The sequence below is a fragment of the Ruditapes philippinarum genome, unplaced genomic scaffold, assembly GCF_026571515.1.
Source record: "Ruditapes philippinarum isolate M1 unplaced genomic scaffold, ASM2657151v2 ctg8076_1_1_1_1, whole genome shotgun sequence".
Classification (NCBI taxonomy): Eukaryota; Metazoa; Mollusca; class Bivalvia; order Venerida; family Veneridae; genus Ruditapes; species Ruditapes philippinarum.
The window spans coordinates 11124-38985 of NW_026860149.1; the positions used below are offsets into that span (position 1 = coordinate 11124).

General features: G+C 32.1%; 1 protein-coding gene and 1 long non-coding RNA gene across 2 annotated transcripts; both read left to right on the forward strand.

The window, feature by feature from the left end:
- Positions 1 to 13267: 13267 nt before the first annotated feature.
- On the forward strand, positions 13268 to 14172 carry LOC132759040 (uncharacterized). The gene is made up of 3 exons (XR_009629656.1): positions 13268 to 13417; positions 13830 to 13907; positions 14076 to 14172. It is a non-coding gene; the product is annotated as an uncharacterized LOC132759040 (long non-coding RNA).
- Positions 14173 to 15408: 1236 nt separating this feature from the next.
- LOC132759042 (C-type lectin domain family 4 member D-like) lies at positions 15409 to 23315 on the forward strand. The gene is made up of 4 exons (XM_060750764.1): positions 15409 to 15718; positions 20770 to 20813; positions 21649 to 21736; positions 22846 to 23315. Exons 1-4 carry the CDS (start codon positions 15412 to 15414, stop codon positions 23064 to 23066), a joined length of 660 nt encoding a protein of 219 aa, XP_060606747.1. The 5' UTR covers positions 15409 to 15411; the 3' UTR covers positions 23067 to 23315.
- The last annotated feature ends 4547 nt before the right edge of the window (positions 23316 to 27862 follow it).

The following is a 27862-nucleotide window of genomic DNA, read 5'->3' on the forward strand; positions in this document are numbered from 1 at the left end:
ATAATTTTAAAGAAGGTTTTCAACCTTTCATATATGTTTTGGGAGAAGTCCGAGTGGGAGCATTCAGAGAAAAACACTTATCCCGTTTTCAGGCCTAAACCAGGCAATAAATCTATAAACTTTTTTTACAATTATCTCAAGTACTATAGCCATTCTTTGGTGCGCTACATAATTTTTTAATACTCTTACGTTTTCTTATAATAAAATTGTATTTTACCTTCGATTCGACGAAAAAATGGTCCAAGTGGGAGCATTTAGCAGGTGCGCGATGACGTAGTATCCTACCATTGCTTTTAAAATTCCATTTTATTTAGTTCCGCCAATTGTTTTCTAGGGCACACGCATTCTTTTACTTATACCCCGGTCACATATTCACGGAATACGCCCACGGAAGAGCCACGGATTAATTCCGGCATCGTCCGTAGCTACCCGTACTGGTCAGTAGCTCTCCGTATTGTAACCATAATCAATCGTAGTAGTCCTTGTATATCCGTAGCGATCCTTGACAATTTTTGAACATGCACAAAAATTTGCTACGGAAAAATCAACCGTAGCGTATCCCTACTAGTCCGTATTAATCCGTACTGATACGTACTGGTCCGTACGAAAACCGTACTAGTCCGTACTGATTCGTAGTCCACCAAATTGTCAAGGATTTCCACGGTTTTGTACGGAGAACTACGTATTTGTACGGTTACTCTACGTATAAGCTACGGTTTTAATACGGATTAATACGGCATTGTCACGGAAAGCCACGATCGTAATACGTTGTACTACGGAGAGGCAAGGATTAGCACGGTCTTATACGGTTTAAGGAGGCAGTACACAGTTTCGGTCGTTTAGTTTCGAATTGGCCAGGGTGGAATTTACAAATAAGAGACAGTTTTGAAATTGAAGTGGATATTTGAGGTTCTAAATGTTTATAGTTACTATATTTCAAGTTTCAATGACTAGTATTGAGTTTCAGTTATTTAGTAAAATTGAATTTAGTGGCGTTAACCCTTGCTTTTTGAGAGAGCACCTGTCAGATGCGAACATGTGGTTTTTGGAGCTAGGCGGTGAATCAGCTCTTCAATTTGTAGGGTATGCAGAAGACTTAAAATAGTGAAAAAAGTAGGTGCATGACTCCCCGTTTGGATGTTATTTTCAGATTGTGCATTGTTTAATAAGGAAGAATCACTATAGCTTGTGATTTAATCTTTTGACGTTAATATCTTGTTGTATTTTGCGAATAGAGGTAATCCGCTCTTTTTGTCGTTGATTTTCGCGACCAAAACAATGATAAACACAGGGCTATGTGCCAGAAAACTAGAAGGTGGACATGTATTTTTAATTGTTTGCTGTGAGATACATATGTATATGTTAAATATGAAATGCATTTATTTCAGGTGTGTGATTACAGACTTGTGTGTGAGGTTTTGATTGTGGCGCAGTCAGTTGTTTGCCGAGAAGCCTTGAAAACTGTGTATTGCCCCCTTGCGTTGCAACACGAAACGGTACGGAATGGTACGGTCCACCACTGTTTAGTACGGATGAATTGAGTATCACGTACTTTTTCAAGGGTATAAATATACTACCTTCTTGTTAAAAACAGACATATTTGCGGAAACATTTAATAAATGATAATTACCATTTACTGGCTGCAACTTTATATTGAAATGGCTCAGAATGCGAAGGCAGTGGTCGAGCTGCTTGATGACATACATAGAAGTAAATTTATATTAACATCGTACTACAATTCAGTATTGATCTTCCAAGACATAACTTTTTTCAGATATTTAACATTTCAATTCTAACACTGTCGGGGATTTCTCTTATATAAACAAAAAAGGTTACAACAATACAATTGCCGCTCCTATTTCCTCCCTCTGTATTTTCAAACCAACACATTTGATAATTAAAAGCAAATTTTTGTTGGATTTTGTTCTGTAAGTATCTCGAATGTGATAGAAAATGGTCAAACTAAGAAAATTAATCCGAACACCAATATCTTTAATCCAGTTCTTTCGTTGTACATACGTTTAAAGTGTTGTTTACGTGATGCCTCAATATAGCGCCAAAAAGTGCGTGCAAAACAAGAACTATATTTCAGTGTCGCAAACCAATTTAATTTCACATTTATTTCACTATAATTACTCTGTATTTCACTTGAAATATATAAAAGTGAAAAGAAATAAACACACAAAAATTTTATCAACGTTTTCAAAATGTATTATTGTTTTAAAGTTTCTGCAAAGTTTCGGTAAAAATAAGTCATTTATTGAAAAAAGAACTGACAGATGAAACCATTCTGTCTGTCAATGGTTAATTGATAATAAACTTTCCCTTCACTTATCCAAAACAGATAAATTATCGTTTGGATCTAAACATATGTTTGATATAGTTACAGTCAACTTCTTGAGTCAAACATTTAGGTGCTACACTTGATCAGTCTCTCTCTCCCTCTCTCTGGTAAATCAATTTTCAAATTCTGTCATTAAAAAGGCCAATGCAAGGTCAACGTTCCTGTACAGAAAAAGTAACAAAAACTTGAATATGAATTTAATTGATTATGAGTATTTAGCGACCGGTTATAAGTTTGCGACCCGGCCGAAAACTAATTATCAAAATCGGCCCACTGAACACCAGTACTTGCACAAACTGAAACAAAGACGTCACATTTTACGTCATCAAAAGCTGAAGTAGGTTTAAAGGATGAATTTCTTGATTTTATGATAAGAACTTAATGGTATTTACGAAAGATTTATGAAAATATAATGAAAACTGCCAAATTCATTCCGAAAAGTGAAAATAAATTGTATGTTGGATACAACTAGAAGTAGAAGCTACTGTTCTGAAGGCATTCAGTAGAATTCTACAGTGACATGAATTTGAAGGAACATCAATCTGTCTAATGTAAAAATTGTTCTCCAAAATTTTGTTTGAACTCTTCCAATAATTCTTTAAAAATATTTGCCCCTAGTATTACGGGTGTTTTAGATTAATAATTCGTGTCTGGTACCATTAGAAATAAACCTGGTTGAGTTTTGTGTTTGGAAGACCTTTTATTCAAATGTATTTCAATAAAGCTTTTGACGTTCTGCACATTCAATACTAAGGATGACTTAAATTGGCTGAAATTATGCTGCGTCTTGTAAAAAATTCTTAACAAATGTATGTGAAATTTTACTGACGCAATTACTAGTATCTAGTAAAGCTGCTGTTTAATAATTGTTAAGCATTATGTCAGTCTCATAAGTGTCTCCAAATAAATTGGGATCTTTTTGATCAGTGCTCTTGTTTGATCCCTCAACAAATGCACTTATTCTTTTAAAATCCTTATTTTATGTTGGCTTCATGGGACAATCTCTTGCCATGTATCCTTATAATTACATATATAACAAGTTCCCATAAATGTGTTGAATGCTAATGGTCTTCTTTGTACATATGTTCCTCTTCCTTGATAACCGCCATTTCTTTACCATCCACTAAAATACCCTCCTCTATGCTGAAATCTGTAACCTCCCCTATATTGGTGTTGACTGCCTTATTATGAATTTTGTCGTTGTTGTTGATTCGTCTTTTTAGCCTATTTTCCTTTCTGAAATGTGTCCATCTTAACAAAAATGTCTTTAACTATCTATTTCTTTTAACTCTTACGGTTCCATTTTTCTCTTTGGCTTTCATTACTTTGTTGAGTTACATGACATATATTTACTTTGCCAGAAGAGTTGATGTCTACTTCGAATTTTCTATGTTTCGATGCAAACGTAGTCTAGGAAGTGTTTACTTTTATATTGATTGTATTAAGTTCTTGATATAATGCTTCATGTAGTACTCATCTTTTTGTATAGCTCCAAGTTGTATTGCTTGTGTATGTAACTCTTCAAGTTTTGACGCGTTAGTATTAACACTCTGTCAAAACCTTTTGTGTATAATTTTGCTGAGTCTTGTTTGTCGGATTTCAATGTTTGCATAGGTTCTGTTGAATTTCTGAATGATTTCTTTTACTGTCACTCCAGTTCCTAATCTTCTTACAATATCTCCTGCTGTACATTTACAGCTCTTTTTATTCCTAAGAGGATCTGCTCCTCTGTTAACATGTTGACTGTCATTAAAGATCCAATCTCGAATTTAAATGTCTCCCAGCTTACTTCTCCTTTGCTTTCATCTGCATAAAAAATTGACAGTTTTGGAAAATGATATTGACCTAGTGTTTTCTGCACAAATGCTCGTTGACTTGCTGTACGTAAATAATTATTTGATTAATAAAAATGGGGATAACAAATCTGTAAGTGGTGTCAGCAATGCATTCTCTGTAGGTTTTGTTTTGTCAGAGGTGTTCTCATTGGATTAATTGTCAATCTTTTTTTTTGGAAAATGTGTAATTGAGGGTATTATTTCCTTCTTATATAATCCTTCACCAAACTCCTTTCTCCTCTCAGACCTCCAAACAATTTCCGTAAATCATCTGGAGTTCTATAAATGGCTCAATATGTAAAGCCTTGAAGGATTCCAAAAAGTTTATTTTCATTTCTCCAAAGCTCTCTCGATCAGTATCTTCCATTTCTTCTCCTCCAACCGCCCCAAACTCCTTTGATGGATCCATTTTAAGTTAAGGTCAACGTCTCTCTATGAAAGGTATCACTTACTATAGTTCCAAGTGTTATTCTGAGTTATTTTACTATTTTCAGTACTATTTCAAAGCACTAATTATTCAAGCACTAATTCTAAACACTTATTTCATCACCTTGACTTCACAGTATTGTTATGCAGTTCTATTCCAAAGCACTAATGATTTAAGCACTTATTCGTAACACTTTATTTCAGTACTTTCAACTCACAATAATTATGTTTAGGAGCAGTAATCCAGTGGTAGGACGCGCGCTTTGGGATCGAGAGGTCCAGGGTTTGAACCCAAACAGGGGCACTGGTAATTTCCTTGAGCAAGAAATTTACCTTCGATTGCTTCACTTCACCCAGATGTAATTGGGTACCTGCGAGGGTGGTATAATTCCGTTGCGCCAAAGTGTCGGCTGCACTAAGCGGAGTTAAAAGACTCCCCAGGGAGATTGATAGATAGATACGAGTAGCCCGATGTCCAGTGGCAATAGCTGTTAGTCGGTGAACGTGCGTAAGACTATAAAATGCAATTACTTTATCTTTTTCAATTGCAGTACTATTTTGCAGTACTATTCCATATAAAACAATTTCAAATCACCATGCTCTTTCAGTATTATTTTAAAAATTAAGTGTCACAGGACTATTCTCGACAATATTCAAGCACAAAGCCAATCCGTATTATCTCCTCAACGCATTAAGTCAAATTAGACTATTCTACATGCACAACTTCAATTTACACAAATACGGCAGCACTTTTCTCGCAAAATATATTTCATAGCACTTAATTTTGTTTTGTTTTGAGTACTTCTCTCAGGAGAATAATTCACACGGTCAATTCTTATTAAAAAACAAAACTATTGTTTTAAATTAAATTTCACAGCACATATTTTCAAAGCTCTTACTTTTATTCTAGCACTATTTGCTGCCTATAATTTCAAGCACTTTTATCACAATATAACAACATAACACGGATATTCATTTCAAACACTATTATCAAAAAAGCACAAATCAAATTATTTCAAGCACTATGCGCTATCGTCACAATCACTAATTTCAAGCACTAATTTCACAGCACTACTTTTTAAGTACTTTTCACACAAGATTCCAGTACTAAATATTTATTTCGAATTCCAGTGTTATACGCAACACTATTTCACTTTCATATTAAAATGTATGGAATTGTAAATACAAGCACTGTCAGCACTATACCATATGATAATATATTCAGAGCTTTGGAGACATTAATAGGATCGGTAGTACTTCAAACAATGGACATGGACACATTTTGAACTGCTTTTTAGGTTTGATGATAATAATATAAAAAACCTAAATCATATCAAACTTAAGATAGATCATTGATAATGGGCACTATAAGGAACTGTAAAGTTGACAACATAGGACAGTTATATGTCTTAAAGGTCACCTGTATGCAATATTTGAATAAAATTTACCGTGTGGTGTATGAGTTATGGATATATTTCTGAACTAAACCTTTGTTATTAGAAGGGCTTTTTTCAGACATGAGGAGACTCTAAATAATCTATAATATCATCATTATAAAATGTTTTCCTATTGCTCATTGTTAAGAAACTAATAATAACATTCAGGTAACATATTACACGAGCAAAATGATTGTTTCTAAACAAAATGTTTTTCATGTGTATAAAAATGTTACCCTACCCCATCCACTTTAAACACTTATTTAACAATGTCCATATATAAAAAGCCTTATTCAAAATATCCCTAAAATTTATCCCATTGAGGAGCTGTTTTCAAAGCTTGTTTAACTTTTTTAAAGGTATATTGGTTGAACATGCAAAATATAAAATACTTTTACCGTGTAGTTTTTATTTTAATAAACTTTGAAAATATCTGGTATATATTTGCTATTAAATTTGGCATTATTTAGCAAACATTATTTCATTAAAATAAAACACTTTTGTTCTTCCATAAGGGATCTGAGAGATACAAAAATAAAAAAAACAAGAAAGAAAAATAAATGTTACCCCTTCTGGGGTTGAAACATACGCCCCTAATGTGGTTGACAAGTTCTAGCCTATTTAAATATTCTTCAGAGTGGAGGTAATGCATTACCCATGATCTACTTGAATATAAAAACTTTTGATATTATTATTTCAAAATATATTATTAATGTTCTTATGAGATGTATCATAATGACATTTTACATGGGAACATTTCTTTTTAACAGGGGGAGATTGTCGAATGTTAATTAAAGTACATTCTATTAATACGTAATACTATGTTTCTTTATATATGTTGCCTGTCAAATACATCGTCCGTTAAATACTTAATCCTTAAAAGTTATAGTACATTATCCTTTAAAGTACATTGGCATTCAAGTACATTGTCATTAAAGTACAATAAAGGGAGATGACCATATTGAGAATCATAATTATTGTGTTTGATATATTCACAATACATGTTTATTGTAGTTAGTTATCAATCTATGACTATAATAGATTTTTAGTAAGTTAGTTGAAGCGGAGTTATTTTGACGAGACAATGACAGGACGTCATTTAAAACAGGGCGGAAATGTGTAACCGAGTGCTATTTTTACGGTTTATTGTTATTTTTCCAAGAAAGACAACTCTTTCGACCTTGTTTGGTGTGTCATTATGTCCCTTTGACAAAATCTGCTATCTGCTTATCCATGATCCCCTTCCTAAAGTTAGGGTCACCTGAGGTCATTCTTTGTTTTCTTACTTAGAAATTATTATTTAAATATAATTAAGGTTTGAGGAATTTGGTATTGGTATATTTTATTCATTTGTTCTTAAAAGTGTCTTAATGTCAAACTAAATGAAGACTTATTTTAATAAATACAGTTGTGGGTTTGATAAAAGCTATTTTCATAAATTAGTAATATTCTTGAGTGTTATCTCGCTAGAATTCAAGATGGCAACTTTTGCCCTTGATTATATTGGGGAAAAGTTTATTCCCTATGATTTTGTTCATACTTACAGGATTAGGTCAAGTGAAAATAGGTGTTATATTTATGTCACAACAGAAGGTTTGGTACATAGTCATTTGCTTTTTATAATGACGGTTTTGTATTGTGTAATGAAATACCCTCTTATATATATATATATAAGCCTTAGGATGGAATCAAAGTTGTATGATTATAAGTTATCAGTCAATTATCAGACAAAATACGCCCCCAGTGAAAATGTTGCCAAAATGATGAAAATCTCAGTGAAATTTCACCAAATGTCCAGGAGATTTCACCGAAATGCATAAATATTATCAAAATGATAGAAATTTGGCGAAATGTGAGTGAAATCTCACTGAAATTTGGCGCAATCCATTTCTTAAAAAAAAAAAAACTCCTTTAAGTACGGCTGTCGACGCGTTAAACTATTGTCTATCCTTTGATTGTACGATGTACTTAACGAGGTCTAAAAACGTTTAACTTAGAGAGTTATTCTATATTTAAGTAGCATTTTCTGTCCTCGGACCAAAACTTTATATTTTTAAGAGATTTTATTAAAAAAGCAAATGGACATGGAATGTCAGCTGCAATCTCATAAGTTCAACAGTTCCAGGTTTATCAACGGTTATATTAACCACTCAGTTTTTTTATTAGAAGTGCCAATAAATGCTGTCCCTATAAAAATCAGCAATTGTGAAAAGTTTACAAATCTATTGACAATTTGACACCCCTTATTTTATATGTATGCGCCAGTCAATTATGGTGTAAAACACACATTTACAACAGTTTTTCTATTATTTTTCAAAGTTTGAAATCTGTCCCTAAAATTTATGTCACTCCTGTAACATAATCATAATTAGTAAAACGTGTAAACTGATCTAAGCTATTAAAATCAATCAAAACCTCTAATATAAAGAGAGGAAGCTAAATAGTAACAGGGGGGAATAATGGTTTACTTTTTCAAACAAACAATATAAATTGATACTCATTTTGGTGTTTTTTATGTTACAGTATAGACAAAATATGTTACAGTTATTATAGACTTATGTTATAATTATAATACCTTATGATGCCAAAATTGACCATATTCTTTGTATATAAGCTATCTTAATAAAAGTTTTTAAAACTAATTTATTAATTTCTCAGAGATATTTGTTAGGTTGCTTCACCTAGACTTAAACATTGTTACACGAGTGACAAATATGTAACAGTTTAAGCGTTTAGTATAAAAAAAATGTTTTAGGGGGGTGTAGCTTCTGCTTTTATCGATATAATTGTAATTCAGAATTTGAAATAATTGCATATTTCTAAGATACGTGTTTTATACTTTTTAAGCGGTATAGATTTCAGTTACCAGACAGATTATGATAAGTCAGTAGAAAGTTCTGAATCAAATGAAAATTGTAAGTCAGTAGAAAGTAGTATTTGTAAGATGACAGTAGTCGTAATAGGTCAAAAAGTAATTAAGATGAAAGTTATAGGTTACTAGGAAGTTGCTAGTCGTTACATAATTGTAACTCAACTCAGTCAAAAGTTTCATGTCGACAGGATGTAGTTGTAAATTTCAACATTCATGACTGGATTTCCCTATAAACTTTCTCCAGCAATCTTATTTATCACACATTCGACCATTTACTAGCATTTAAGAAGTACTTATCAAAGCAAAACTAGGTGAGAATAACTATGACCGTATACTTGGATTTTGAAATCAGATGAATGTCTTACATTTAGTTTCTTCTTTAATAACTGAATTTAATATAAGTTTGATTAAATTGTAAAGTACCATGCATGTATATTTTTGTCACTGCTGTAACAAAAATGTCTTTCCGATGACTAAAATGTCACTCATGTAACAAGATGTAAATGTCATTATTATTTAATCACAGTATTGTCAGATAAAAATCAAACACTACATAATAGCTTTCAGATGACATTTAATCTTAAGATAAAATAAAATGGAATTCAATAAAAGTTTGGTAAAATAACAAAGTACCATGTATACTTATTTTTGTCACTGCTGTAACAGAAGCTTAATTCCTTTAACAGTACATGTCACTCATGTTACGTCACATAAATAAGAATTATTATTTTACTAAGGTCTTATCAGATGGAAATGAAGTAACAGTTCATAATATTCAGATGACATTTTTAGACATTCTATGCATCTTAAGGCAATTTAAAATTACATGAAATTACATAAACTCCAATACTCTAAATATTTACGTTTAATCAATATCCGGCGATCTGCTTGATAATCTCACTCGACTTGAAACGGACGCGGTTGTAGGATATTCAACGATTACAAACATTTTAGTAAATTATGCATTTAATAAGTTATGGATTGTAGCTGCTTTTGATTACGTAGACAAATTAGGAATAAGAGGACGAATGCTTCGATGGATAAAAGATGTTCTTGCTACAAGATCCATTAAAGTTGAATTTAACGGCTCATAGTCCAAACAGTGAATGCATCCCCAAGGGAAGTGTATCGAGCCCGATAATATTAAGTCTTATTATGAATACCTTAAGCGAAACAACATGCTCATTTATTACACAGACTTAAGCAATAAATACAAAGTTTTACAATTTGTAGATGATTCTGTCCCATGGTTAATGTCTGGTTCTAAACAATTAGCAGTTAAGAAAATGCAGTTATTGTTGAATGAAGTTGACAAATGGAGTAACACAATCGTTATAAATACAATAAAAGCAAGCAATCTTTATTGAAAACGTTCAAACACAAACGCATTAAATGTATTTAATTACAAAAATATTCTAAAATTGATGTTAGGAAATGTTAAATTAAACAACAATAACAACAACAAAAAAACTGTTATAGACATTCCTAGGCATGACAATTGACAAACACTTAATGTGGAACGCCAATATTGATTAATTAATAATTCGGTGCCAAAAAAAAATCTAAATGTAACGAAAGCAATACGTTACGGTGTGCCTCCATGTCAGTTTCCAGTAATGAAATAAATACATAAATTTCCGGTCCCATCCGAGTCTTTAAGGACGTGTATATCGGATACAAAAGAAATATGCTTATTCCAGTCAAAGCGCCAATCTAATTTCAGTATACATGCGAACATTTATCGTTATGCATCTGATTTTATAATTTCTTTCGAAACCATCCTGGCAAAAATATAGCAAGAAACTTATCAATTTTCTGCTTTTAGCTTTTATTGTAATACTATGCTTTAAACATACTACGAACATTTTTCCTACATTTTTCAAAGACAAAATGACCCTCTAACGGCGTTGCATATTTTACCTGCGTTTTCTCAAACTATAAATAAAAGCTATTCATATCAAACTTGGAATACTGAATACTTTCATATTGCCATGAAAGAACGCCATTTTAAAATGATGCTTACCATTTCTGCAGAATAATGCACCCTCTTCCTTCTTGATTTTTATTAAATTAATGTCAGTGTGCCGACAGAAAAAAGAAGATATAGTGAGTGCGTTTTATTGGGCACCTCAATGATGCACAGCAGTTCTGTTTGATGCGCCAAATTGGAACTGATTTACCTTTCCCAGACCACTGTATTCTACTTGGTGACCTAATATATCAAAATAGACACCCAATTGTAGCTTGTATTCCGAAGTTCAGTAACGACTGATGAACGCACGACAACAGTTAAAATGACGATCTTTAAACAGGAATATTCGACAGTATCGTGTAAGATGATGGCGGATTTGGAAACGCTTTTGTGCGTCGTGTTGCGCTAGTTGTCCGACTTTTGTCTTGTCGTCCTGTCGCTAACAATGCACGCCAAAACGGCGCGTTGTCGTGCGGCGTGTTGTCGCGTTGTCACATTGTCGTTCTGCTCAAATCGAGGATTGGCTTAGAAGCCAAGCGACAGGTGGACAGCGCAATTACACGCGGCACTAAAACACGCCGTTTGGCTAGAGACAGGACGACAAGACAACAGTGCGACAAAGCGCTGTTTGGCGTGTTTTGCTAGCGGCAAGACGAAAAGGAGATAACGCTATATGTTGCGTTGTCGCTATCAACAACGCAACGCACAAATTTTACCAAATCAGCCACCAAATACTTAGTGTTCGAGTTCCGTTTAATAAATTTGTGAATAAAAATGTTCTTTATAAAACTGCAAACGAGTATCAAGCTACACTTAGGCCAGATAGATATTATAAAGTTAAATGCTTTTGAGACGACCCCCGTAGGAATATCAATGTCGATGTCCGTTACCGTTCATAAATGTCTAATAGGCTGGTAAAAAGAGACTGCTATGTTTATAGATTGCCCTTAGTAATTGCACAAAACATCTGGTCTGTTGACAATTATACTAAAGGATATCTAAAATATTCATATGAAATCATGTTGTCACTGGTAATAGAATAAAACATTTCGTTGTTGTATGGAAACTGGTAATAAATAAACATTATCATTGTTGCATACAAATAGCACTTTTAAAAGTTTAAAGTTAATTATATTTAATTATAAATTCGCGATCATGGTGCGTTTTATTAGCTCACCTGAGCGCACATTGCTCAGAGGTGAGCTTTTGTGTAAGTATTATGTCCGTCGTTCATCTTTTTCAACAATTTTTGTAAACATCATCTCCTCCTAAACCACATGGAGGATTTTGACCAAATTTTACAGAAATGATCATTGGGTGATCCTCTACAAAAATGACATAAATTGTTAAAGTCTAACACATAATTAGGTCACATCTGCCAAAAATAGATTTTAGAAATTACATCACTACAATGCCAAAACATGGATATTTGGCAAATAGCATCACCTTCTGTTTTATACAAAAGTTTTACAACTTATGCCCCTTGGGTCAAAAATGGCATTAGGTGCCACTTTATTTACACAGGCTGAAAAAAGAAAATATACTTTGTCTTCCTTTATAAAACTGTAATGCCTAAAAGCATAATTATTTAGCATATAGCAATTTCGAGTGGACCTTCACAAAAGTAATACATAGCATGCCCTGCCCAGGGGTCACTTAGTTTATATAGGCTTAAAAGTAAAAATTTGTTTAAATCTTCAATTTGTGAAACTTCATTGCCAAGTGCTCAGATATTTCGCATGTAGCATTGCCTAGTACACCTCTATAAAATTATATAAGTCATACCTCTGGGATGAAAATTGACCCTACTCTGGGGTCACTTATTTTGCATAGACTTGTTAAGTCTCAACAATGCTCTCCCTTAAAAGAAATTGCCAAGAGCGTATATATTTTGCACGAATCATTACCTTGTGGACATCTTCAAAAGTTATATATATATATATATATATATATATATACGACCCAGCAGGCACTCGACGTTGTTTCAACGTTGAAACAACGTTGAAATTTGGTCGTGACGTTGTTCAAGCAATATTCAACTATGGACGACCATACGGATATATAGCCAATGTATATGCAACGTTTATTCAACGTTGGTTATGGTCGAACTTTTTACTTTTAGTTTAATCATTATATAAACTTTTATACCACTAATTTTGTGTTATTATTCCTTTATTGAATTAGTCTGTAAGTGATTTTTGTCAGAAAAATTTGCGTTACAATCGTTTTCCGTATATTTAAAATTAGCGCTGAAACAAATAAAGTTGGGAATAATTTTTCACTTTCTATTAACGCTTTAAATATTACTTAATATGTTTTGTTGTTTGTTGTTTTATTTTTTAGTTCTTTATGAATAATATTAAATAAATTGATATTAGTCAAAACCCCGTTTATAAAATAACGCTGGTCAGGGGAAGTAATTGTTGCGGTCAATGATTTTGTTTGTTGTCTATGATTATCGTTTGTGCAAATGGTGGCGCTGTTTGGAAAATTTGAAAACAACACGATTGGCAATTTATTTGGATTTCGGAGGTATTACCGTAATGTTTTACTTTAGTTTACTGATTATTTTCTAAAATATTATTATTTATTCTTAAAATTCTACTTTAATTTACTTTATGAAATAAATGAGAGATGAAAACACATGATTGAGTTGATTTGACACGTTTTCGCGACCTAATTGAAAGATTTGTGATCGGTAGGCCTTGTAAGCATGAAGTTATGGATGTCCTTGGCAATTTATGATTTTACAAATCTTGTCTTTCTTTAATTTATTTTTCATATTATTAAACAATTATCTGTACTATATCCTAATTAGAATTTAATCAATTATAAACTTGAAACCTATAAAGTAGTTCGGCCCACATAATTTACGTCCCAAGACGATTCGTCAATATATATATAAATCTATTTCTATTTTATTATATATTATTTTATATTCTAGATCCTGGTCCTGGTTGAAATTTAGAGTATTGCAGCTGTAGCCTGTATACCATACATTCAACATGAAAAGGACTGTCAGGTTTGTTAAATTGAAATTTATTCTTATTAATTTATATATTGGAATTTCTTTACAATACAAAGTATATTTTTTTTTACTACTGGATATTTATCTTGTCTTAAAATATATTATTTTCGGAATATTCGTGTAACATTATTTATATAAAATTTACATGTTTGTTGATTTCAGGATGCTGTATAAAATGGTCTTAGCTAGAGCCTAGAATGTTAATTTCTTCAAAGTTGGGAATATGCTGCAAGGAACTGACGGGGAGCATTTTTCATAGGTGAGACTTTTAAATAGCTTCTTTTTAAAAAGATTTTGTTGTCTTATATACAGTATTTGCTGTCAATAAGAAACTTAGCTATGTTTGAATTTCTATGCTGTTTTATGATGAAAATCTTAGAGAAAAGCATTTTAAGATAAAAACAAATCACTAAGTCGAGTAATTATATGTATAATTTGAGATTGACCAAGTCACTTTTAACTAAAACTTCTTATTTTTATTTGCAGAAGCAGTAAGAGACAGCCAAATAAGTACACAAACACTTGACATACCCAGAAAGAACAGATTGTAGTTTAATTGTTAAAACTATTAAAGTGAATTTAAGCTGCACTTGAACTGTATTTTTGAAATAAAATATCTGAAGTATTTAATATTGTCTTGATATTTTGTTAAACTTGGTTACTTTGCTTTATATCCAAAAATTAAAGTATGGTGGGTTTTCAACGTTGAAATGACATTGAAACTTCAACGTTGTGCCAACGTTGAAGCTGCAACGTTGTATCAACGTTGAAAATTCAACGTTGTTTCAACTTTCAAATCCGAATATAAATCCAACCTTGTTCAAACGTTGAAATCTGACCATAATTCAACGTTGAAACAACGTTGATGTGCCTGCTGGGGAGTATCACAACTGACCCGCCGTGAAGGTCGCCTAGTTTAAATTGACAGGTAAAAGAAAATACTTCTAAGTCTTCTTTTCTGAAATTACAATGCCAAGAGATTAGATATCTAGCAAGTAGCATTGCTTAGTTGACATGTAAAAAAGTTATACATGTATAAATCATGCCCCTGGGGTCAAAATTGGTCCCGTTCTTTTGGTCACTTGTTTAAGATAGACATTTAAATTTGAATTGTCTAAAAATCGTCTTCTCTTAAATAATATAATGAGCAGATCCTAGATATTTTGTTTGTAGCATCAACTTGTTTGTGACCGTCTACAAAGGCTATATAAATCATGCCCAATTTGTCAAGATTGGCCCTGCCACGGGGGTTATTTCTTAAATAATCTTCTTTTGTGAAAATTCATTTAACAAAAGTTGCCACGCCCTGGGGATCACTTTTTTATAATTGTACACTCTGGAAAAGACAAACTCAATCTTGACCTCATTACTCGCTTTGACTTTTTCTAGAAATGTTTTTAGGTGAGATATCCTGGGCTATCATGACCCTCTTGTCAATATTTATCAACTGAAAACATTGATTTGCTGGCAATTACTTGATTGTTTGCGCAAAGACAACATGCAGAACTATTGCTTTATTATCTGCTTACTTGTGTTAGACGGCTTTGTTTTACCTATAGCCTGTCGGAACATAAAGTTTTCAAAACAAGCCGATTTGAGCGGGTTTACCTGTCCTACAATGGATAAGGGTTTTGAATACGATAAGTTGAATTTAATGCAGTGTCTGAAAACTTGTGCTGATAGCTCGTCGTGTTTTGGCGTGTTCCACGACGAAGCTAATATGCACTGTGTGGGGTGCAATAACGAATTTCTTACTCATTCATCGGCCCCATCTCTAAACGGAATGAAGTACTTTAGACGTCAAAGTAAGTAATTTTAAAGATATTCTAACCTCAAATTTCATAATTGAAAAAATATTTATAATTGCTACACAGTGTTTTTGTAAATATAAAATAAACATATTTTAACGTCACACAAAGTAGATATGTTGTGTTTTAAATTATACACACTAGGTGGTTACAATATGAATATATAGTGTAGCTTTTTTAAGAAAAGGTTCCAGTAATCTCTTACATGAATATTGTTCAACCATTTTTGTTCTGACGATGCCCATTTTTCTTCCTGTTTTTTTGAATATGTTATTTTATAGCTGTCTGTGACACACAGGCTTCATAATCTATAGTGCTTTCTTGAAATTCTATTTTCTTTAGTTCTGACTTTCGTTTTCGCGTTAAGGGCACACGTATTATTTGACCTACAGTTAATTTGACCTACGCCTTTTAATGTCCTTACTTCTTGGGTAGTGGGGATTAAAGAATCCGTTTAACTGTCTGTCCGTATACCAAACAATAGTAAAATATTTGGACGTCCGTGTCCTTTGGACATCTTTCTTCATATAATGACTTTAAAGTGTCACATTGAATTTCAGATCATATCGCAAGGGTTGTTAGAGCACATTAACAAAATATCACAATATCAATTGTTGTGTTCTGCTTTGGCCGGTGCATAGACGGTAGATTTCATTTACAGTTATCGTCCTTGACCAGACTCAATCAAATCAAGCTTGAAACATTTGCAATTATGTCGTTTAAGATTACCTTAATTTTTTTCCATTTCTCAATGTATTTAGTAAATGGATACTCACATGTTTTAAAATAAATATTTGATACAGAGTCAATTTTACAACAAATCAACATATCAACTCTTTAGGTCATATAAAACCGGCAGACACGCTCTAAATGGATGATAATGATACATGGACTACTAAGACTAGCAGAATTTAATGGGAAGTTATAATACTTTCCTAAAACCTATTTAAAAAATACAGCTCTAGAACCTTATTACATGTAACGCCAGATGTGGGTTTGGAGGAGTTTGGGTTAAATTAAAAAAACAGCTACTTAGTATTTTAACATTAAAGTGTTAGATCAGTCTTATGAAGGTATTTTATGGATATCACTGCAAGATAAAATTCCAGGAGCTTTTTTTGTATGTGAAGCTTACCTACCTCAACAAGGATCAAGTATCTATGTTAATGCACACGATTTTTTTGATCATTCACAAACCAATATATATGAATTTCAAAATGCAGGTAAATTTATAATATGTGAAGATTTTAACAGTCGTACTGCAAACATGACATATTTTATAGAAGAAATTGATGATGTAAATGAAAAGCATGTTATTGACTTTAACAAAAATTTATATGGTGAATATTTCATTAAATTTTTGATAGAAAGTAACTGCTGTATTTTAAATGAAGAAAACTATACCACAAATGATTTTACGTTTGTCTCGACTCGGGGGAAATCTGTTGTAGACTACATTATTATTCCTTATGAATATCTTGACAACTACCAAGAATATAACGTTATTAGACCTACTGAACTACTAAGTAGAAATGTATCTTAACTTGCTTGGTATAGAACCTCGTATTATACCATGTATACCGGATCATTCTATTATTTCATATATTTTTAAATTAAGTCAATTGAATAATATATATAGAAGTTGAAGTGATAATGACACAAATATTGGTAAAAGAAATCGACCTTTTGACATGAATTTAAAGTAATATGATGTATGAAAAATATTCCCAAATGTTTTTGTAATGATCTGCTATCGCACAATGTGTTAGAAACTGTTGAAAGGCTTGATATAGAAAATAGAAATCAAGAAGAAGTAGACAATATTTACTCACAATTTCTTCATTAGTTAAAACTGAAATGCAAGATTAGCTTTCATGCAAATATTCTATAATTAAATATGGAACAAGTAATAAGAACAGAATATTGTGAAAGCATTGATGGAATAATGATTTATATAATGACTTGTGTGATGCTTAAAAAATTGGCGCAATGTAATAATGGTCATAAAAAAGATTGAAACATGAATTTGTAAGCAAACGTTAACATTTTGACCGTAAAGTTCAGAGTTGGAAAAGGTCTCACTAGTTTAGTGTACAAAATGAATTATTATCACTTGCTAAAGAGAATTCTCCTGATATTTGGAGGTCGATTGGAAGGGTTGGGATAAGGGATAACAGAATAAGTGATATCACTTTGGAAGTTTTTGATAATAATGGTGTACTATCGCAAGAAAAAGATGTTTTTGATAAATGGAAAAATGATTTTTGTAATTTGTACAATTCAAGTAATGATATAATTGTTGATAGTAAAAATGTTGATGTTAACTTGTCAATCAATCCTGATATTGATAGTGTTAATACAAGATTTACCGAACAAGAAGTGAAATTAGCTGTACTTGACATTAAACGAAACAGAGCTATTGGCCTTGATGAACAGTGTGGTGAAGTATTGAAAAACGAATTTGTAATCTCTTTTTTGCATATTTTACTAACAAATATTTTAAATCAGGATTTTTGCCACAGATATTGAACAAAACTTTTATTAAACCAATTCCTAAGTCAACAACTAGTGACAAGTTATATATATTGTACATTAATAAATAAAAGACTAAATGCATGGTGTTTTGAAAAAGAATAAATTTCTAAAGGTCAAAATAGGTTCAGACCAGGTCGGAGTACAGTAGATCACATTCAATCTTTAACAAGTTTTATTGATACTAGAAAGAAACAACGTCTGTCAACTTTCTGTGGCTTTATAGACTTTAAAAAGGCATTTGACTCAATAGAGAGCTTTTATACATTAAATTGTCTAAACACAGTCAACTTATAAATGCTGTAAAGTCAGTTTATGGTTTTTGGTTTTTACGTATACAACGTACTAAAACAGGGTTGCCCCTTGTCACCTTTACTATTTAACTTGTATATTAATGATCTGGCCTTGACATTGAAAGCCACAGACAGTGGGGTTGATATTGATGATGAAAACGTACCAACCCTGTTATATGCCAATGCTATTGTACAGAAATTGAAATGATCTTCAAAGTATGTTAAATGTTCTTCATAATTAATGTATTACAAACCATATGAATGTTAACCCACTCAAATCCAACATTCTTCACTTTAGAAATCCACCTTTAACTTGTTCAGATTATGTGTTTAAATTAGGAGATACAACTTTAAACTAAGTTAAACAGTACAAATATCTCGATCTTGTTTTGACAAATTGGAGTAGATTAAGTAATATGAATGTAGGGAGGTTGAATAAACAAATATTTTTATTGGCAAGAAATAAGGTAACAGATGTAAAAATTGGAATTTTAAAGTCTGTACGTTGTTTAAGAAGTATCATATGGAACGATTTTGCAATGTTGAACATCCGATTCAAAAATAAGAGCTGTTTAATATTATACTGCCTAAAGTCCTGGAAGATTACATTCATAATTGGAATTGTACTGTTAATCAAGAATCAGGCCGAAATGGCTCTGGTTTTTAAGAAACAAATTAAGATTATATGAAACATTCAAGAATAACTTTGAAACTGAAAATTATTATAAATAATAATTATAAAAAATAAAGTTAGTTTTGAACAAGTCACACAGGGGTGCCTTAGCTAAATTTCGCAGTGACACAGCTCCAATCGGTATAGAGCTAGGACGCTACAATGTTTTGCAAGTGGAACAACGATTGTGCTTTCACTGTCAAACTATTGTAGAGGATGAAAAGCATGTATTATCATATTGCCCTCTATATGATTCCATTCGTAACGACTTGATTCGAGAAGCACAAATGCTAAACAATGGTTTTGATGCCCTCTCAGACATTGATAAAGTAGGATATATTCTCTCAAATGCAGACATTGTATTTTAAACTTGCCAAAACCTATTTTAACATATTGAATAGAAGAAAACTAATTTTAAACACCTGAAATTATTTAAAATAACTTTTATGTGTTCTTAGTTATACATGTACTATCTAGAAAATACATTTGCTAAAAATCTGCTAAACCGGATTTTGATTAAATCTAACCACAATATCAATTTCTATATAGAATTTTTGGAGTCGGCATTTTAATTTACTTCAGTAGATTCATTTTATCATATGTTCACAACTCTGGTTTAAATTAGCAAGGGTAGATTTTTAGAATTTTACATGTAAATAGTAAATCAACCTGTAGTCTCTTGTAAATCTTATAAATTGGCAATGTGCATTTATATTGTATTTTATATGCATTTTAACTGTGAACAATGATGAGACTGTAATAATAAACAAATAAATACTCAAAGTAAAAGCTGATATTACAAAGATTGTACTTTTTCCCTTTGTAATGCTTGTAATAAAAATGCATTCCATTCGTGACTCTAAGAGTTTAAATTCAATCTAATTTTCATTTTTGCTAAGAAAAAAGAGATCAATTCAAAATCCATATCAGTCATACCAGACTGCCAAAACATCAGTACATGTTTTGAAGGTATAATTCTACTCATATAAGAAACAGTTTAAAACCTTCTTCAATCAACAATGTGTTAACTGTTAATTCAGTTGTGCGCATTTTCGTTTATGCATATATTGTTCAATTAACAATGCGTTAACATTTACTTCCGTTGTGCGCAATTGCGTTGAAACAAATCTTGTTCAATTTACAATGTGTTAACTGTTACTAACTTTGTGCATTATCATTTAAACATATATTCTTCTATCAACAATGCGTTCACTGTTACTTCTTTTGTGCGCATTTTCGTTTAAACATATCTTACCAGTTGTACCAGTTGTAAACTATTTAATTGTTTCTTCAGTTGTAGTGCTCTTAGTTCATTGTAAATAGAGGTTTAGGCACATATACAAATAATAACTTTTATTATTTTTTTAATATTTTAATCTGTTATATGTCTATATGTTACCCTAGATTACACCTTATAAAGGTAAAAGAAAAAAACAGCGAAATTATAACAATTCATTTTCGCTTTTTTGCATTTCAATTTTCGTAATAGAGATGGTTTTATAATTACCCATACAGGAATGTTACATATGTTCGTATCTGTTTCATTTTAGCGTACATGATAGTGACTGAAAAGAAATCATGGAGCAATGCACGGGTAAGCATCGCCTATCTAACTTTGTATTCTTTAACGAATTCAAAATTATACTCGATTGTAGAACTCTTTCAATCATGAGTTATCTAGCAATTTAAATAGCTTATGTGGAAGCAATGCAGAAATAATGCACGGAGCGACACTTGAGGTCCTCGTTGAAAAACCGCGCCACCAGACATATAAGTGTATAGGGGGCTTGAAGTCATTTTGAGTTAATAAGTCGAAATTTCGAGGAAAGTAAGTCGAAATTTCGAGTTACTGCGTCGAAATTTTGAGTTACTTAGTCGAAATTCAGAGTAAATAAGTCGAAATTTCGATTACTTTGCTTCATAATATTGACTTGATACTGAATAATGTTTCTTTAATTGCTATTATATACTATATGGTTGTATACAACTCTTTCAGTTAGTGTTGTGGTTGTTGTAGTTTTTTTTCCTGATTGAAGCGGACTCGCGTTCATGAGCTTGCAGCTTACGTTTAAAAAAACTTTATTTTTATATTGTAGCATATATTTGTTTCTATGTATTTCATAAACCATTGTGCATCCGTACCATTTAACTCTTGAGAACTACGGCTGCTGAGGAATATTTACATGTTTCAACTCAATATTGCCAAAAAATGAATGTTAAAACTTCTTCATTCCTTTCATTTAGAGGTCTTATCTGTTTAGTATGTTTGTAAGTTACCTCCCTTTAACAAATCAGATATTCAGTGTTCAGTATTCAGCAATGATATTAGCATATCAACATAATCAATGTGTAAACTATTCAGTAAGCAATGATGACAGCAAATAATGAAACTTTCATACCAGTAATGATTTTATGGTATTGTTTTCTAGTTACACTGTCAGACATTAGGGGGACATTTGACAGACATTACAACAGAAGAGGAAGAACTATATATAGAAGATCAAGTATTCGGCAGTGGTGAATTCTTTTAATATCTTATTGTTTTCTATTATTCATGTAAATGACCAGGTAAAGTTTAAATATCTTGACATCAACATTTTAACGTACATGAACTAATGGTCAAGGACACAGGATGTGCATCAGTTGCTCATGTCAAATAGGAGATCAGATTCTTATTAGCTATTAAACTATTCAATATGGTGGTATATTTCTGCCACCAGATAACCATATAAGTAACTAATTAATTAAGAGGTTAACTAGATACGTAACTAGTTAACCTCTTAATTAACTTGTTAGTTATGTGGTTAACTAGTTACGTAACTAGTTAATATTTTCAATAAATAAAAGATCATAACGGGAAATAAATGCATGTGAGTGCCTACAACTGCCATCCTTTTATCATTTTACAAGCTTAATGTTAAAATGTTAACTAGTTACGCAACTAGGTAACCTCTTAATTAACTAGTTAGTTAAGTGATTAACTAGTTACGTAACAATTGCAAAATTGTGCAATTAAGAGGCCGAAACGAGCACCAATGAACCAATATCTTTAATAGTAAATCAAATTGACAGAAGTGAATAGGCGCATATGGTTGCCGAGACATTTTACTTAAAACATCATCAAAAATATTTCCATGACAATTTTTCAAGATCATTCCATCTGACATTTGAGTTTTGTCGCACCATAAAATACAATATCGTAAATATTATATTATAGATTTTGATATTCGGTGTACCCGACATATTAGCAAAACTATTCGTGGCTTGATATACACGATGAAAATGAAGTAAATATTTGTAATATTTATGTTAAAAAAAAAGCCGACATGTGTTAATGTATACGTGAATATTGTTTTAATATAAGAAGCTACTAACATGATTTTTTTCCGTGTTTATTTGTTATCGATTTTTCTAAGCAGTGTAAGAATTTCAAATAAATATCTCAAACATATTTTGCGCAACAACAAAAAGTCGACGAATTTTTTAAACTATTTTTAGATGTAAAATTCATTGTTGCCCTTTCTTAAGAAACAAATTACTTTCTGATGCATGGAATTCCTTTAATTAAAACACTTGACGTAATGATTTTGAACATAGATTTTAAAAATCCAGTTATATAATTTCAGACCATACTGAAACTTGGATAGGAGCATCGCGTGAAGAAATTGGAGGAATATTTCACTGGGAAGACGGTACACCCCTGTCTGACCATTATGTGAAATGGGGAATAGATGAACCATCGGACAACCGGGATGAGAAGTGCGCAGTGCTGAAATGGACTGGTACATGGGATTGGCATGATGTTTTTTGTGGTTATTTATTAAGCAGTTTGTGTGAATTTGACTAGTTTGAAGAAAGTCTCAAGTTTACAAATGTGTGTTATCTAAACATTGTTGCAGCCACATTAAATCTCTTTGTTTCTAGTACCTGTTAGTTCGCTACATTCATTGTACGTATTGTTTTGTTAACATTGGCATGAGAAGAAAAAAACATCTGTATTTAATATTGTGATTCATGTAAAATCATTACGTTATAGTTGAAATGATTATAGTGCAAATTCGAGAAGGCATCTAATAAAATGGCAATTGTAAGAATATCTTGATTAGTTGTTTATATTTGTTCTCCATTAGATATTAATAAGACGGATCCACCGTCTCATGAAGTCCAGGTTATGTAAAATACGCTCAGATAAAATACATGTTTCGGAATAAGGTACTCTTTTAGTTGGTCCTATTTTAGCCCCCTCAATAAACTAATTGATAATATAATGCAGTACCTCTATTCTTTTACTAATGTTATAACAGACATAGATCCAGTAATTATGTGTAAGTTTATAGCTCGATTTGGATATAAAGCGTAGTAACGCTTTTAAATTTTGGGCCAGTCCTTACAATAAATAGTCATTCAGGAAAAACGGAGTACGAGTGAAGTCCAGACGTACATCAAATGAAATATAAATATCAATTTTTTTCAGTCCCATCTTGACAAACAACCTAAATGGAGTACATTTCAAAATACAAGTGTCTACATATTTTACACAAAAATACAAAACTAAAGAACAAGCAAAACAAGGTTTTAAATTCTCGTTGATCTCTGAAAAATATAGACCAAAATAAAAACAACAACAACAAATGTTTCGTTCACGCTTCTACAATTTCCAAAAAAAAAATCTAAAGTCATAACACAACTAATTATGTGCGTTAAATGCTAGTTTACTTTGAATTTTACTTCTGATTCATTTTCGGTGCGCATTTTATACCGTTTCTGCATATCCGGGAAAATCAAGCAGATGGAAGGTACATGTAACATCTTTAAAATGTTTGCTTTATTTAATATGTTTGTCCTCGAAACATATGTGTCCAAAATTATGCACAATTCACTCGTCTGGGTGCCTGGTACATGTAAACGATAGAGCTACGGAGGTACATTGTATACGGTAAATCGATCGCAACTTCCATGCTAGCGCATGTTACTAAAATTAAGTGTCAACAAAGGTAAAGAGTTGTAATGTTTTATATTTTTTGAAAATTCTACACCAACTATCGAAATTCGAAGAATACTATGCCATATAGATTTGATTTAAGTTTACAAGAAACGTAAAACTGATAAATTTGTGTTAGAAATGAAGTTATAGCGGCGTTTCCCAGTTGGCGAATTTAGCGTTGCAATGGACAGTTTCATCACGAAACAGATTATTTTCCTCCTATTTTCATCTAAACAGCGAAAACGTTTCAAGTAGATGTATGGTTTAGAAATCAAATGAATCTGAGAATCTCTTCTCTATTTAAAATGCACAGGGAGTTCCCATTTAAGCTAACGTACTAGTATGTATATTGTTTCCAGCTAGTCAGAGGGCTATGTTTCTTTTTTCATTTAATACACCTAGAATATCCAGTAACGTATCTTGTGCAATTAACGCAGGTATTGGGAAACGTAACGCAAAATTGTGCAATTAAGACCAAGGAAAGGATATGAACCAATATCTTTATTGAAAATCAAATTGACAGAAGTGAATTAGCGCATACCTTTGCCGGGACATTATACCTTTAACCTTATCAAAATATTTCCATGACAATGTTTTTTTTCAAGATCCTTCCATCTGACTTTTGAGTTTTGTCGTACCATAAAATACAATATCGTATATATTATATTATAGATTTTGATATTCGGTGTACCCGACACATTAGCAAAGCTACTCGTGACTTGATATACACGATGTAAATGCAGTCAACTGAAATGGACAAATATTTACTATATTTATGTTAAAAAAGTTAAAATCTTAACATGTATTTTCAAGTAAAGTTCTTAATGTAACGTGGCAAAAGTGATTATATATGTATAAACTAAACGCTATTGAATGAGCGCAGTTTTAATACTTCATTTATCATTGAACCTATATGAATATATATAATATGTACTGTATGCTGTGTTTTTACATAATTATACAAAGTAAAAGTTATGTATAGTGAAAAAAATGAGTCGATAACAATTTGAACTCTGTAAATGTAAATGTTTTTTTTTTTTTGCAAATTACGTCATGATATGTATATGTTAGTGTCCATCCGTGCTGTTCTATAGGAATAAGAAACTTCGACGGGAGCGATAGCGACAGGAGAATGTTTCTAATTTCTGTAGAACAGCACGGATGAATACTAACATATTTAGTGTCAAGCTTTATTTGGCCTCATTATCATTCACTTTATTACGACACTATGCGGTTTTATGAAGTACTATGAAAAATAGAAGTCGACTATGGCAATTCGATATAGTATCGACTTTTGTACCTCTATGAAAATTAACGCACATAATTTTTAAGAAATACAGCGTTTTCATTAGATGACAAATAAAGTTGGACACTAAACATGTGTAGTAATTATATTAGTACAATATTGTTTTTATTAAATTTTTGTGTCGTGGTAAATGTTATAAATATGATATACATAAACAGTCAGATACATGTACTTTGTATGTAGCCATAGAGCTATCTCATTGGCGACAAAACTACCTCCTTCATGACAGATCTGTCTCCAAGAACAAATATCCTATATCATCTTTATTAAGTAATGTTTTGATCGAATTTCAATCTTATTACATTTCTAGACCTTGTATCTAATAGGAACGTATTTGTTTTTAATCTATATCGTTGTTTAGATGAAACTGGAGGGAAAATAATCTGTTTCATGATGAATTGACCCATTTCATCGTGGGAAATGCCGCCACAACTACATTTCAAACACAATTATAACAACTTTTTGTTTTTTGGCTACCTCCGAATTTTGATATTTGGTTTGGAGTTTGCAAAATATATAAAGATTGAAAACGCTTGACAACTGATTGTAGCGATATGCACTAGCTCGGAAATAGCGATAGAGATATTTACCGTATAACTCCGAAAGAGGTAGCTCTGTCGTATACTCGGCGTGAGATGTCTCATTCCCAAGACGTTTCGCACCAATAAAAGCAATTGAATAGTCGAAATCCACCCTTTTATTCCACAGGGCTTAGATTAGAATTGGCTTGAGTCAAGTAACATTGGGCAAAAGATTTAGGATATTTTCGGTATGATACTAAGTTCTTTCGTTTTACTCAACCCTCATATTTTATCTCCCTTCTCGCAAATACAACGCTATATTTGTACATATACATGTAGATTGATGTGTATGTAATTATGATCCACTTTTAAAATCTTCTTTTTAAGGGACTCAACTGAGGTTCAAGAGCAAAACAAACAAAAAACCCCATAAAATTTATCATTCTCACATAAATGAGGTGGGGCACTTCTCATATAAAATATGACAACGGAAATTATGAAATTAACTCAGAAATATATTTAAAATCGCATTTTGTGCTATTCTTAGGTCGATTTCAATACTGTCAACATTTTCAATATTGAGTCTTTTTTTCTAGTTTTAATAATTATTATGGAAAATTGAGTGAGCTGAACTTTTGCATACAAGTTACCGGTCTAGACCTTTATCAAATGGAATATTAGTATCGAAAAATCATTTCCAGTCCCGTCATGTCAATAAGCCTCAGTGAAGTTTCGTTAATGATGCACATAGGAAGTCCTTTGATATGTTTTATTGAACTTTAATTATTTCCAGTCCCGTCATATCAATAACCTCAGTGGGATCCGTTTGATGTTGTTTTGTTATAAATTCATCTATTATTAACGAGTTGTTCCATCGTCGGATACCCATGACCGAACCATTAATATTCATCATTGATTACATTTTATGTTACATGCTTATCAGCTGTGGTATCCGACGATGGAGTTGTTTTGACTTTGATAATTGTAAATATTTCATTTTTTTGAATTATCAATTCATCGTCGACACATTATAATCAGATAATGGTTTGATACTTATTTGTTGTGCTTTCATTGCTGTCCTGAATGTCTCTGAAAGTCTCACAATAATTGAACTTTTTTAAAATCACTTAATAACCGCATACCACTTTGTCAGAATCAACAGTGGTCATTTAGAGCTCAAGAACAACCTCCCTGCCAAATCTGAGGTTACTAAGCCATGGCATTGCTAAGTCATGTATTCTACATGCATCAAATGTGAAAATGTCAAAATCACTACATTGCGGACAGAACATTCTTTAGCAATTGAGAAGAAAAGTTTTTTTGTCAAGGTCCCTGTGACCTTGACCTTTGACCCAGTGACCTCAAAATCAATAGGGGTCACCTTATAGTCATGATCAACATCCATGCCAAATATAAAGACTGTGGGTCAAAGGAATCTTAAGTTAATTGTTGGACAAATTTTTTGAAGTCAAAGTCCCTGTGACATTGACCTTTGACCTGGTGACCTCAAAATACATAGGGGTCATTTACTAATCATGACTAACATTGATGCCAAATTTGAAGACTGTGGGTCAAAGGAATCTTAAGTTATAGGGCAGACAAGCATTTTGAACTCAAAGTCCCTGTGACCTTGACCTTTGACCTGCTTACCTCAAAGTCAATAGGGGTCATCTAATTATCATGACTAGCCTCCATGCCAAATATGAAGACTGTGGGTCAAAGGAATCTTGAGTTATTGGGCGGACAAGCTTTTGAAGTCAAGAGCCCTGTGACCTTGACCTTTGACCAGGTGACCTCAAAGTCAATAGGGGTCATCTACTAATCATGACTTG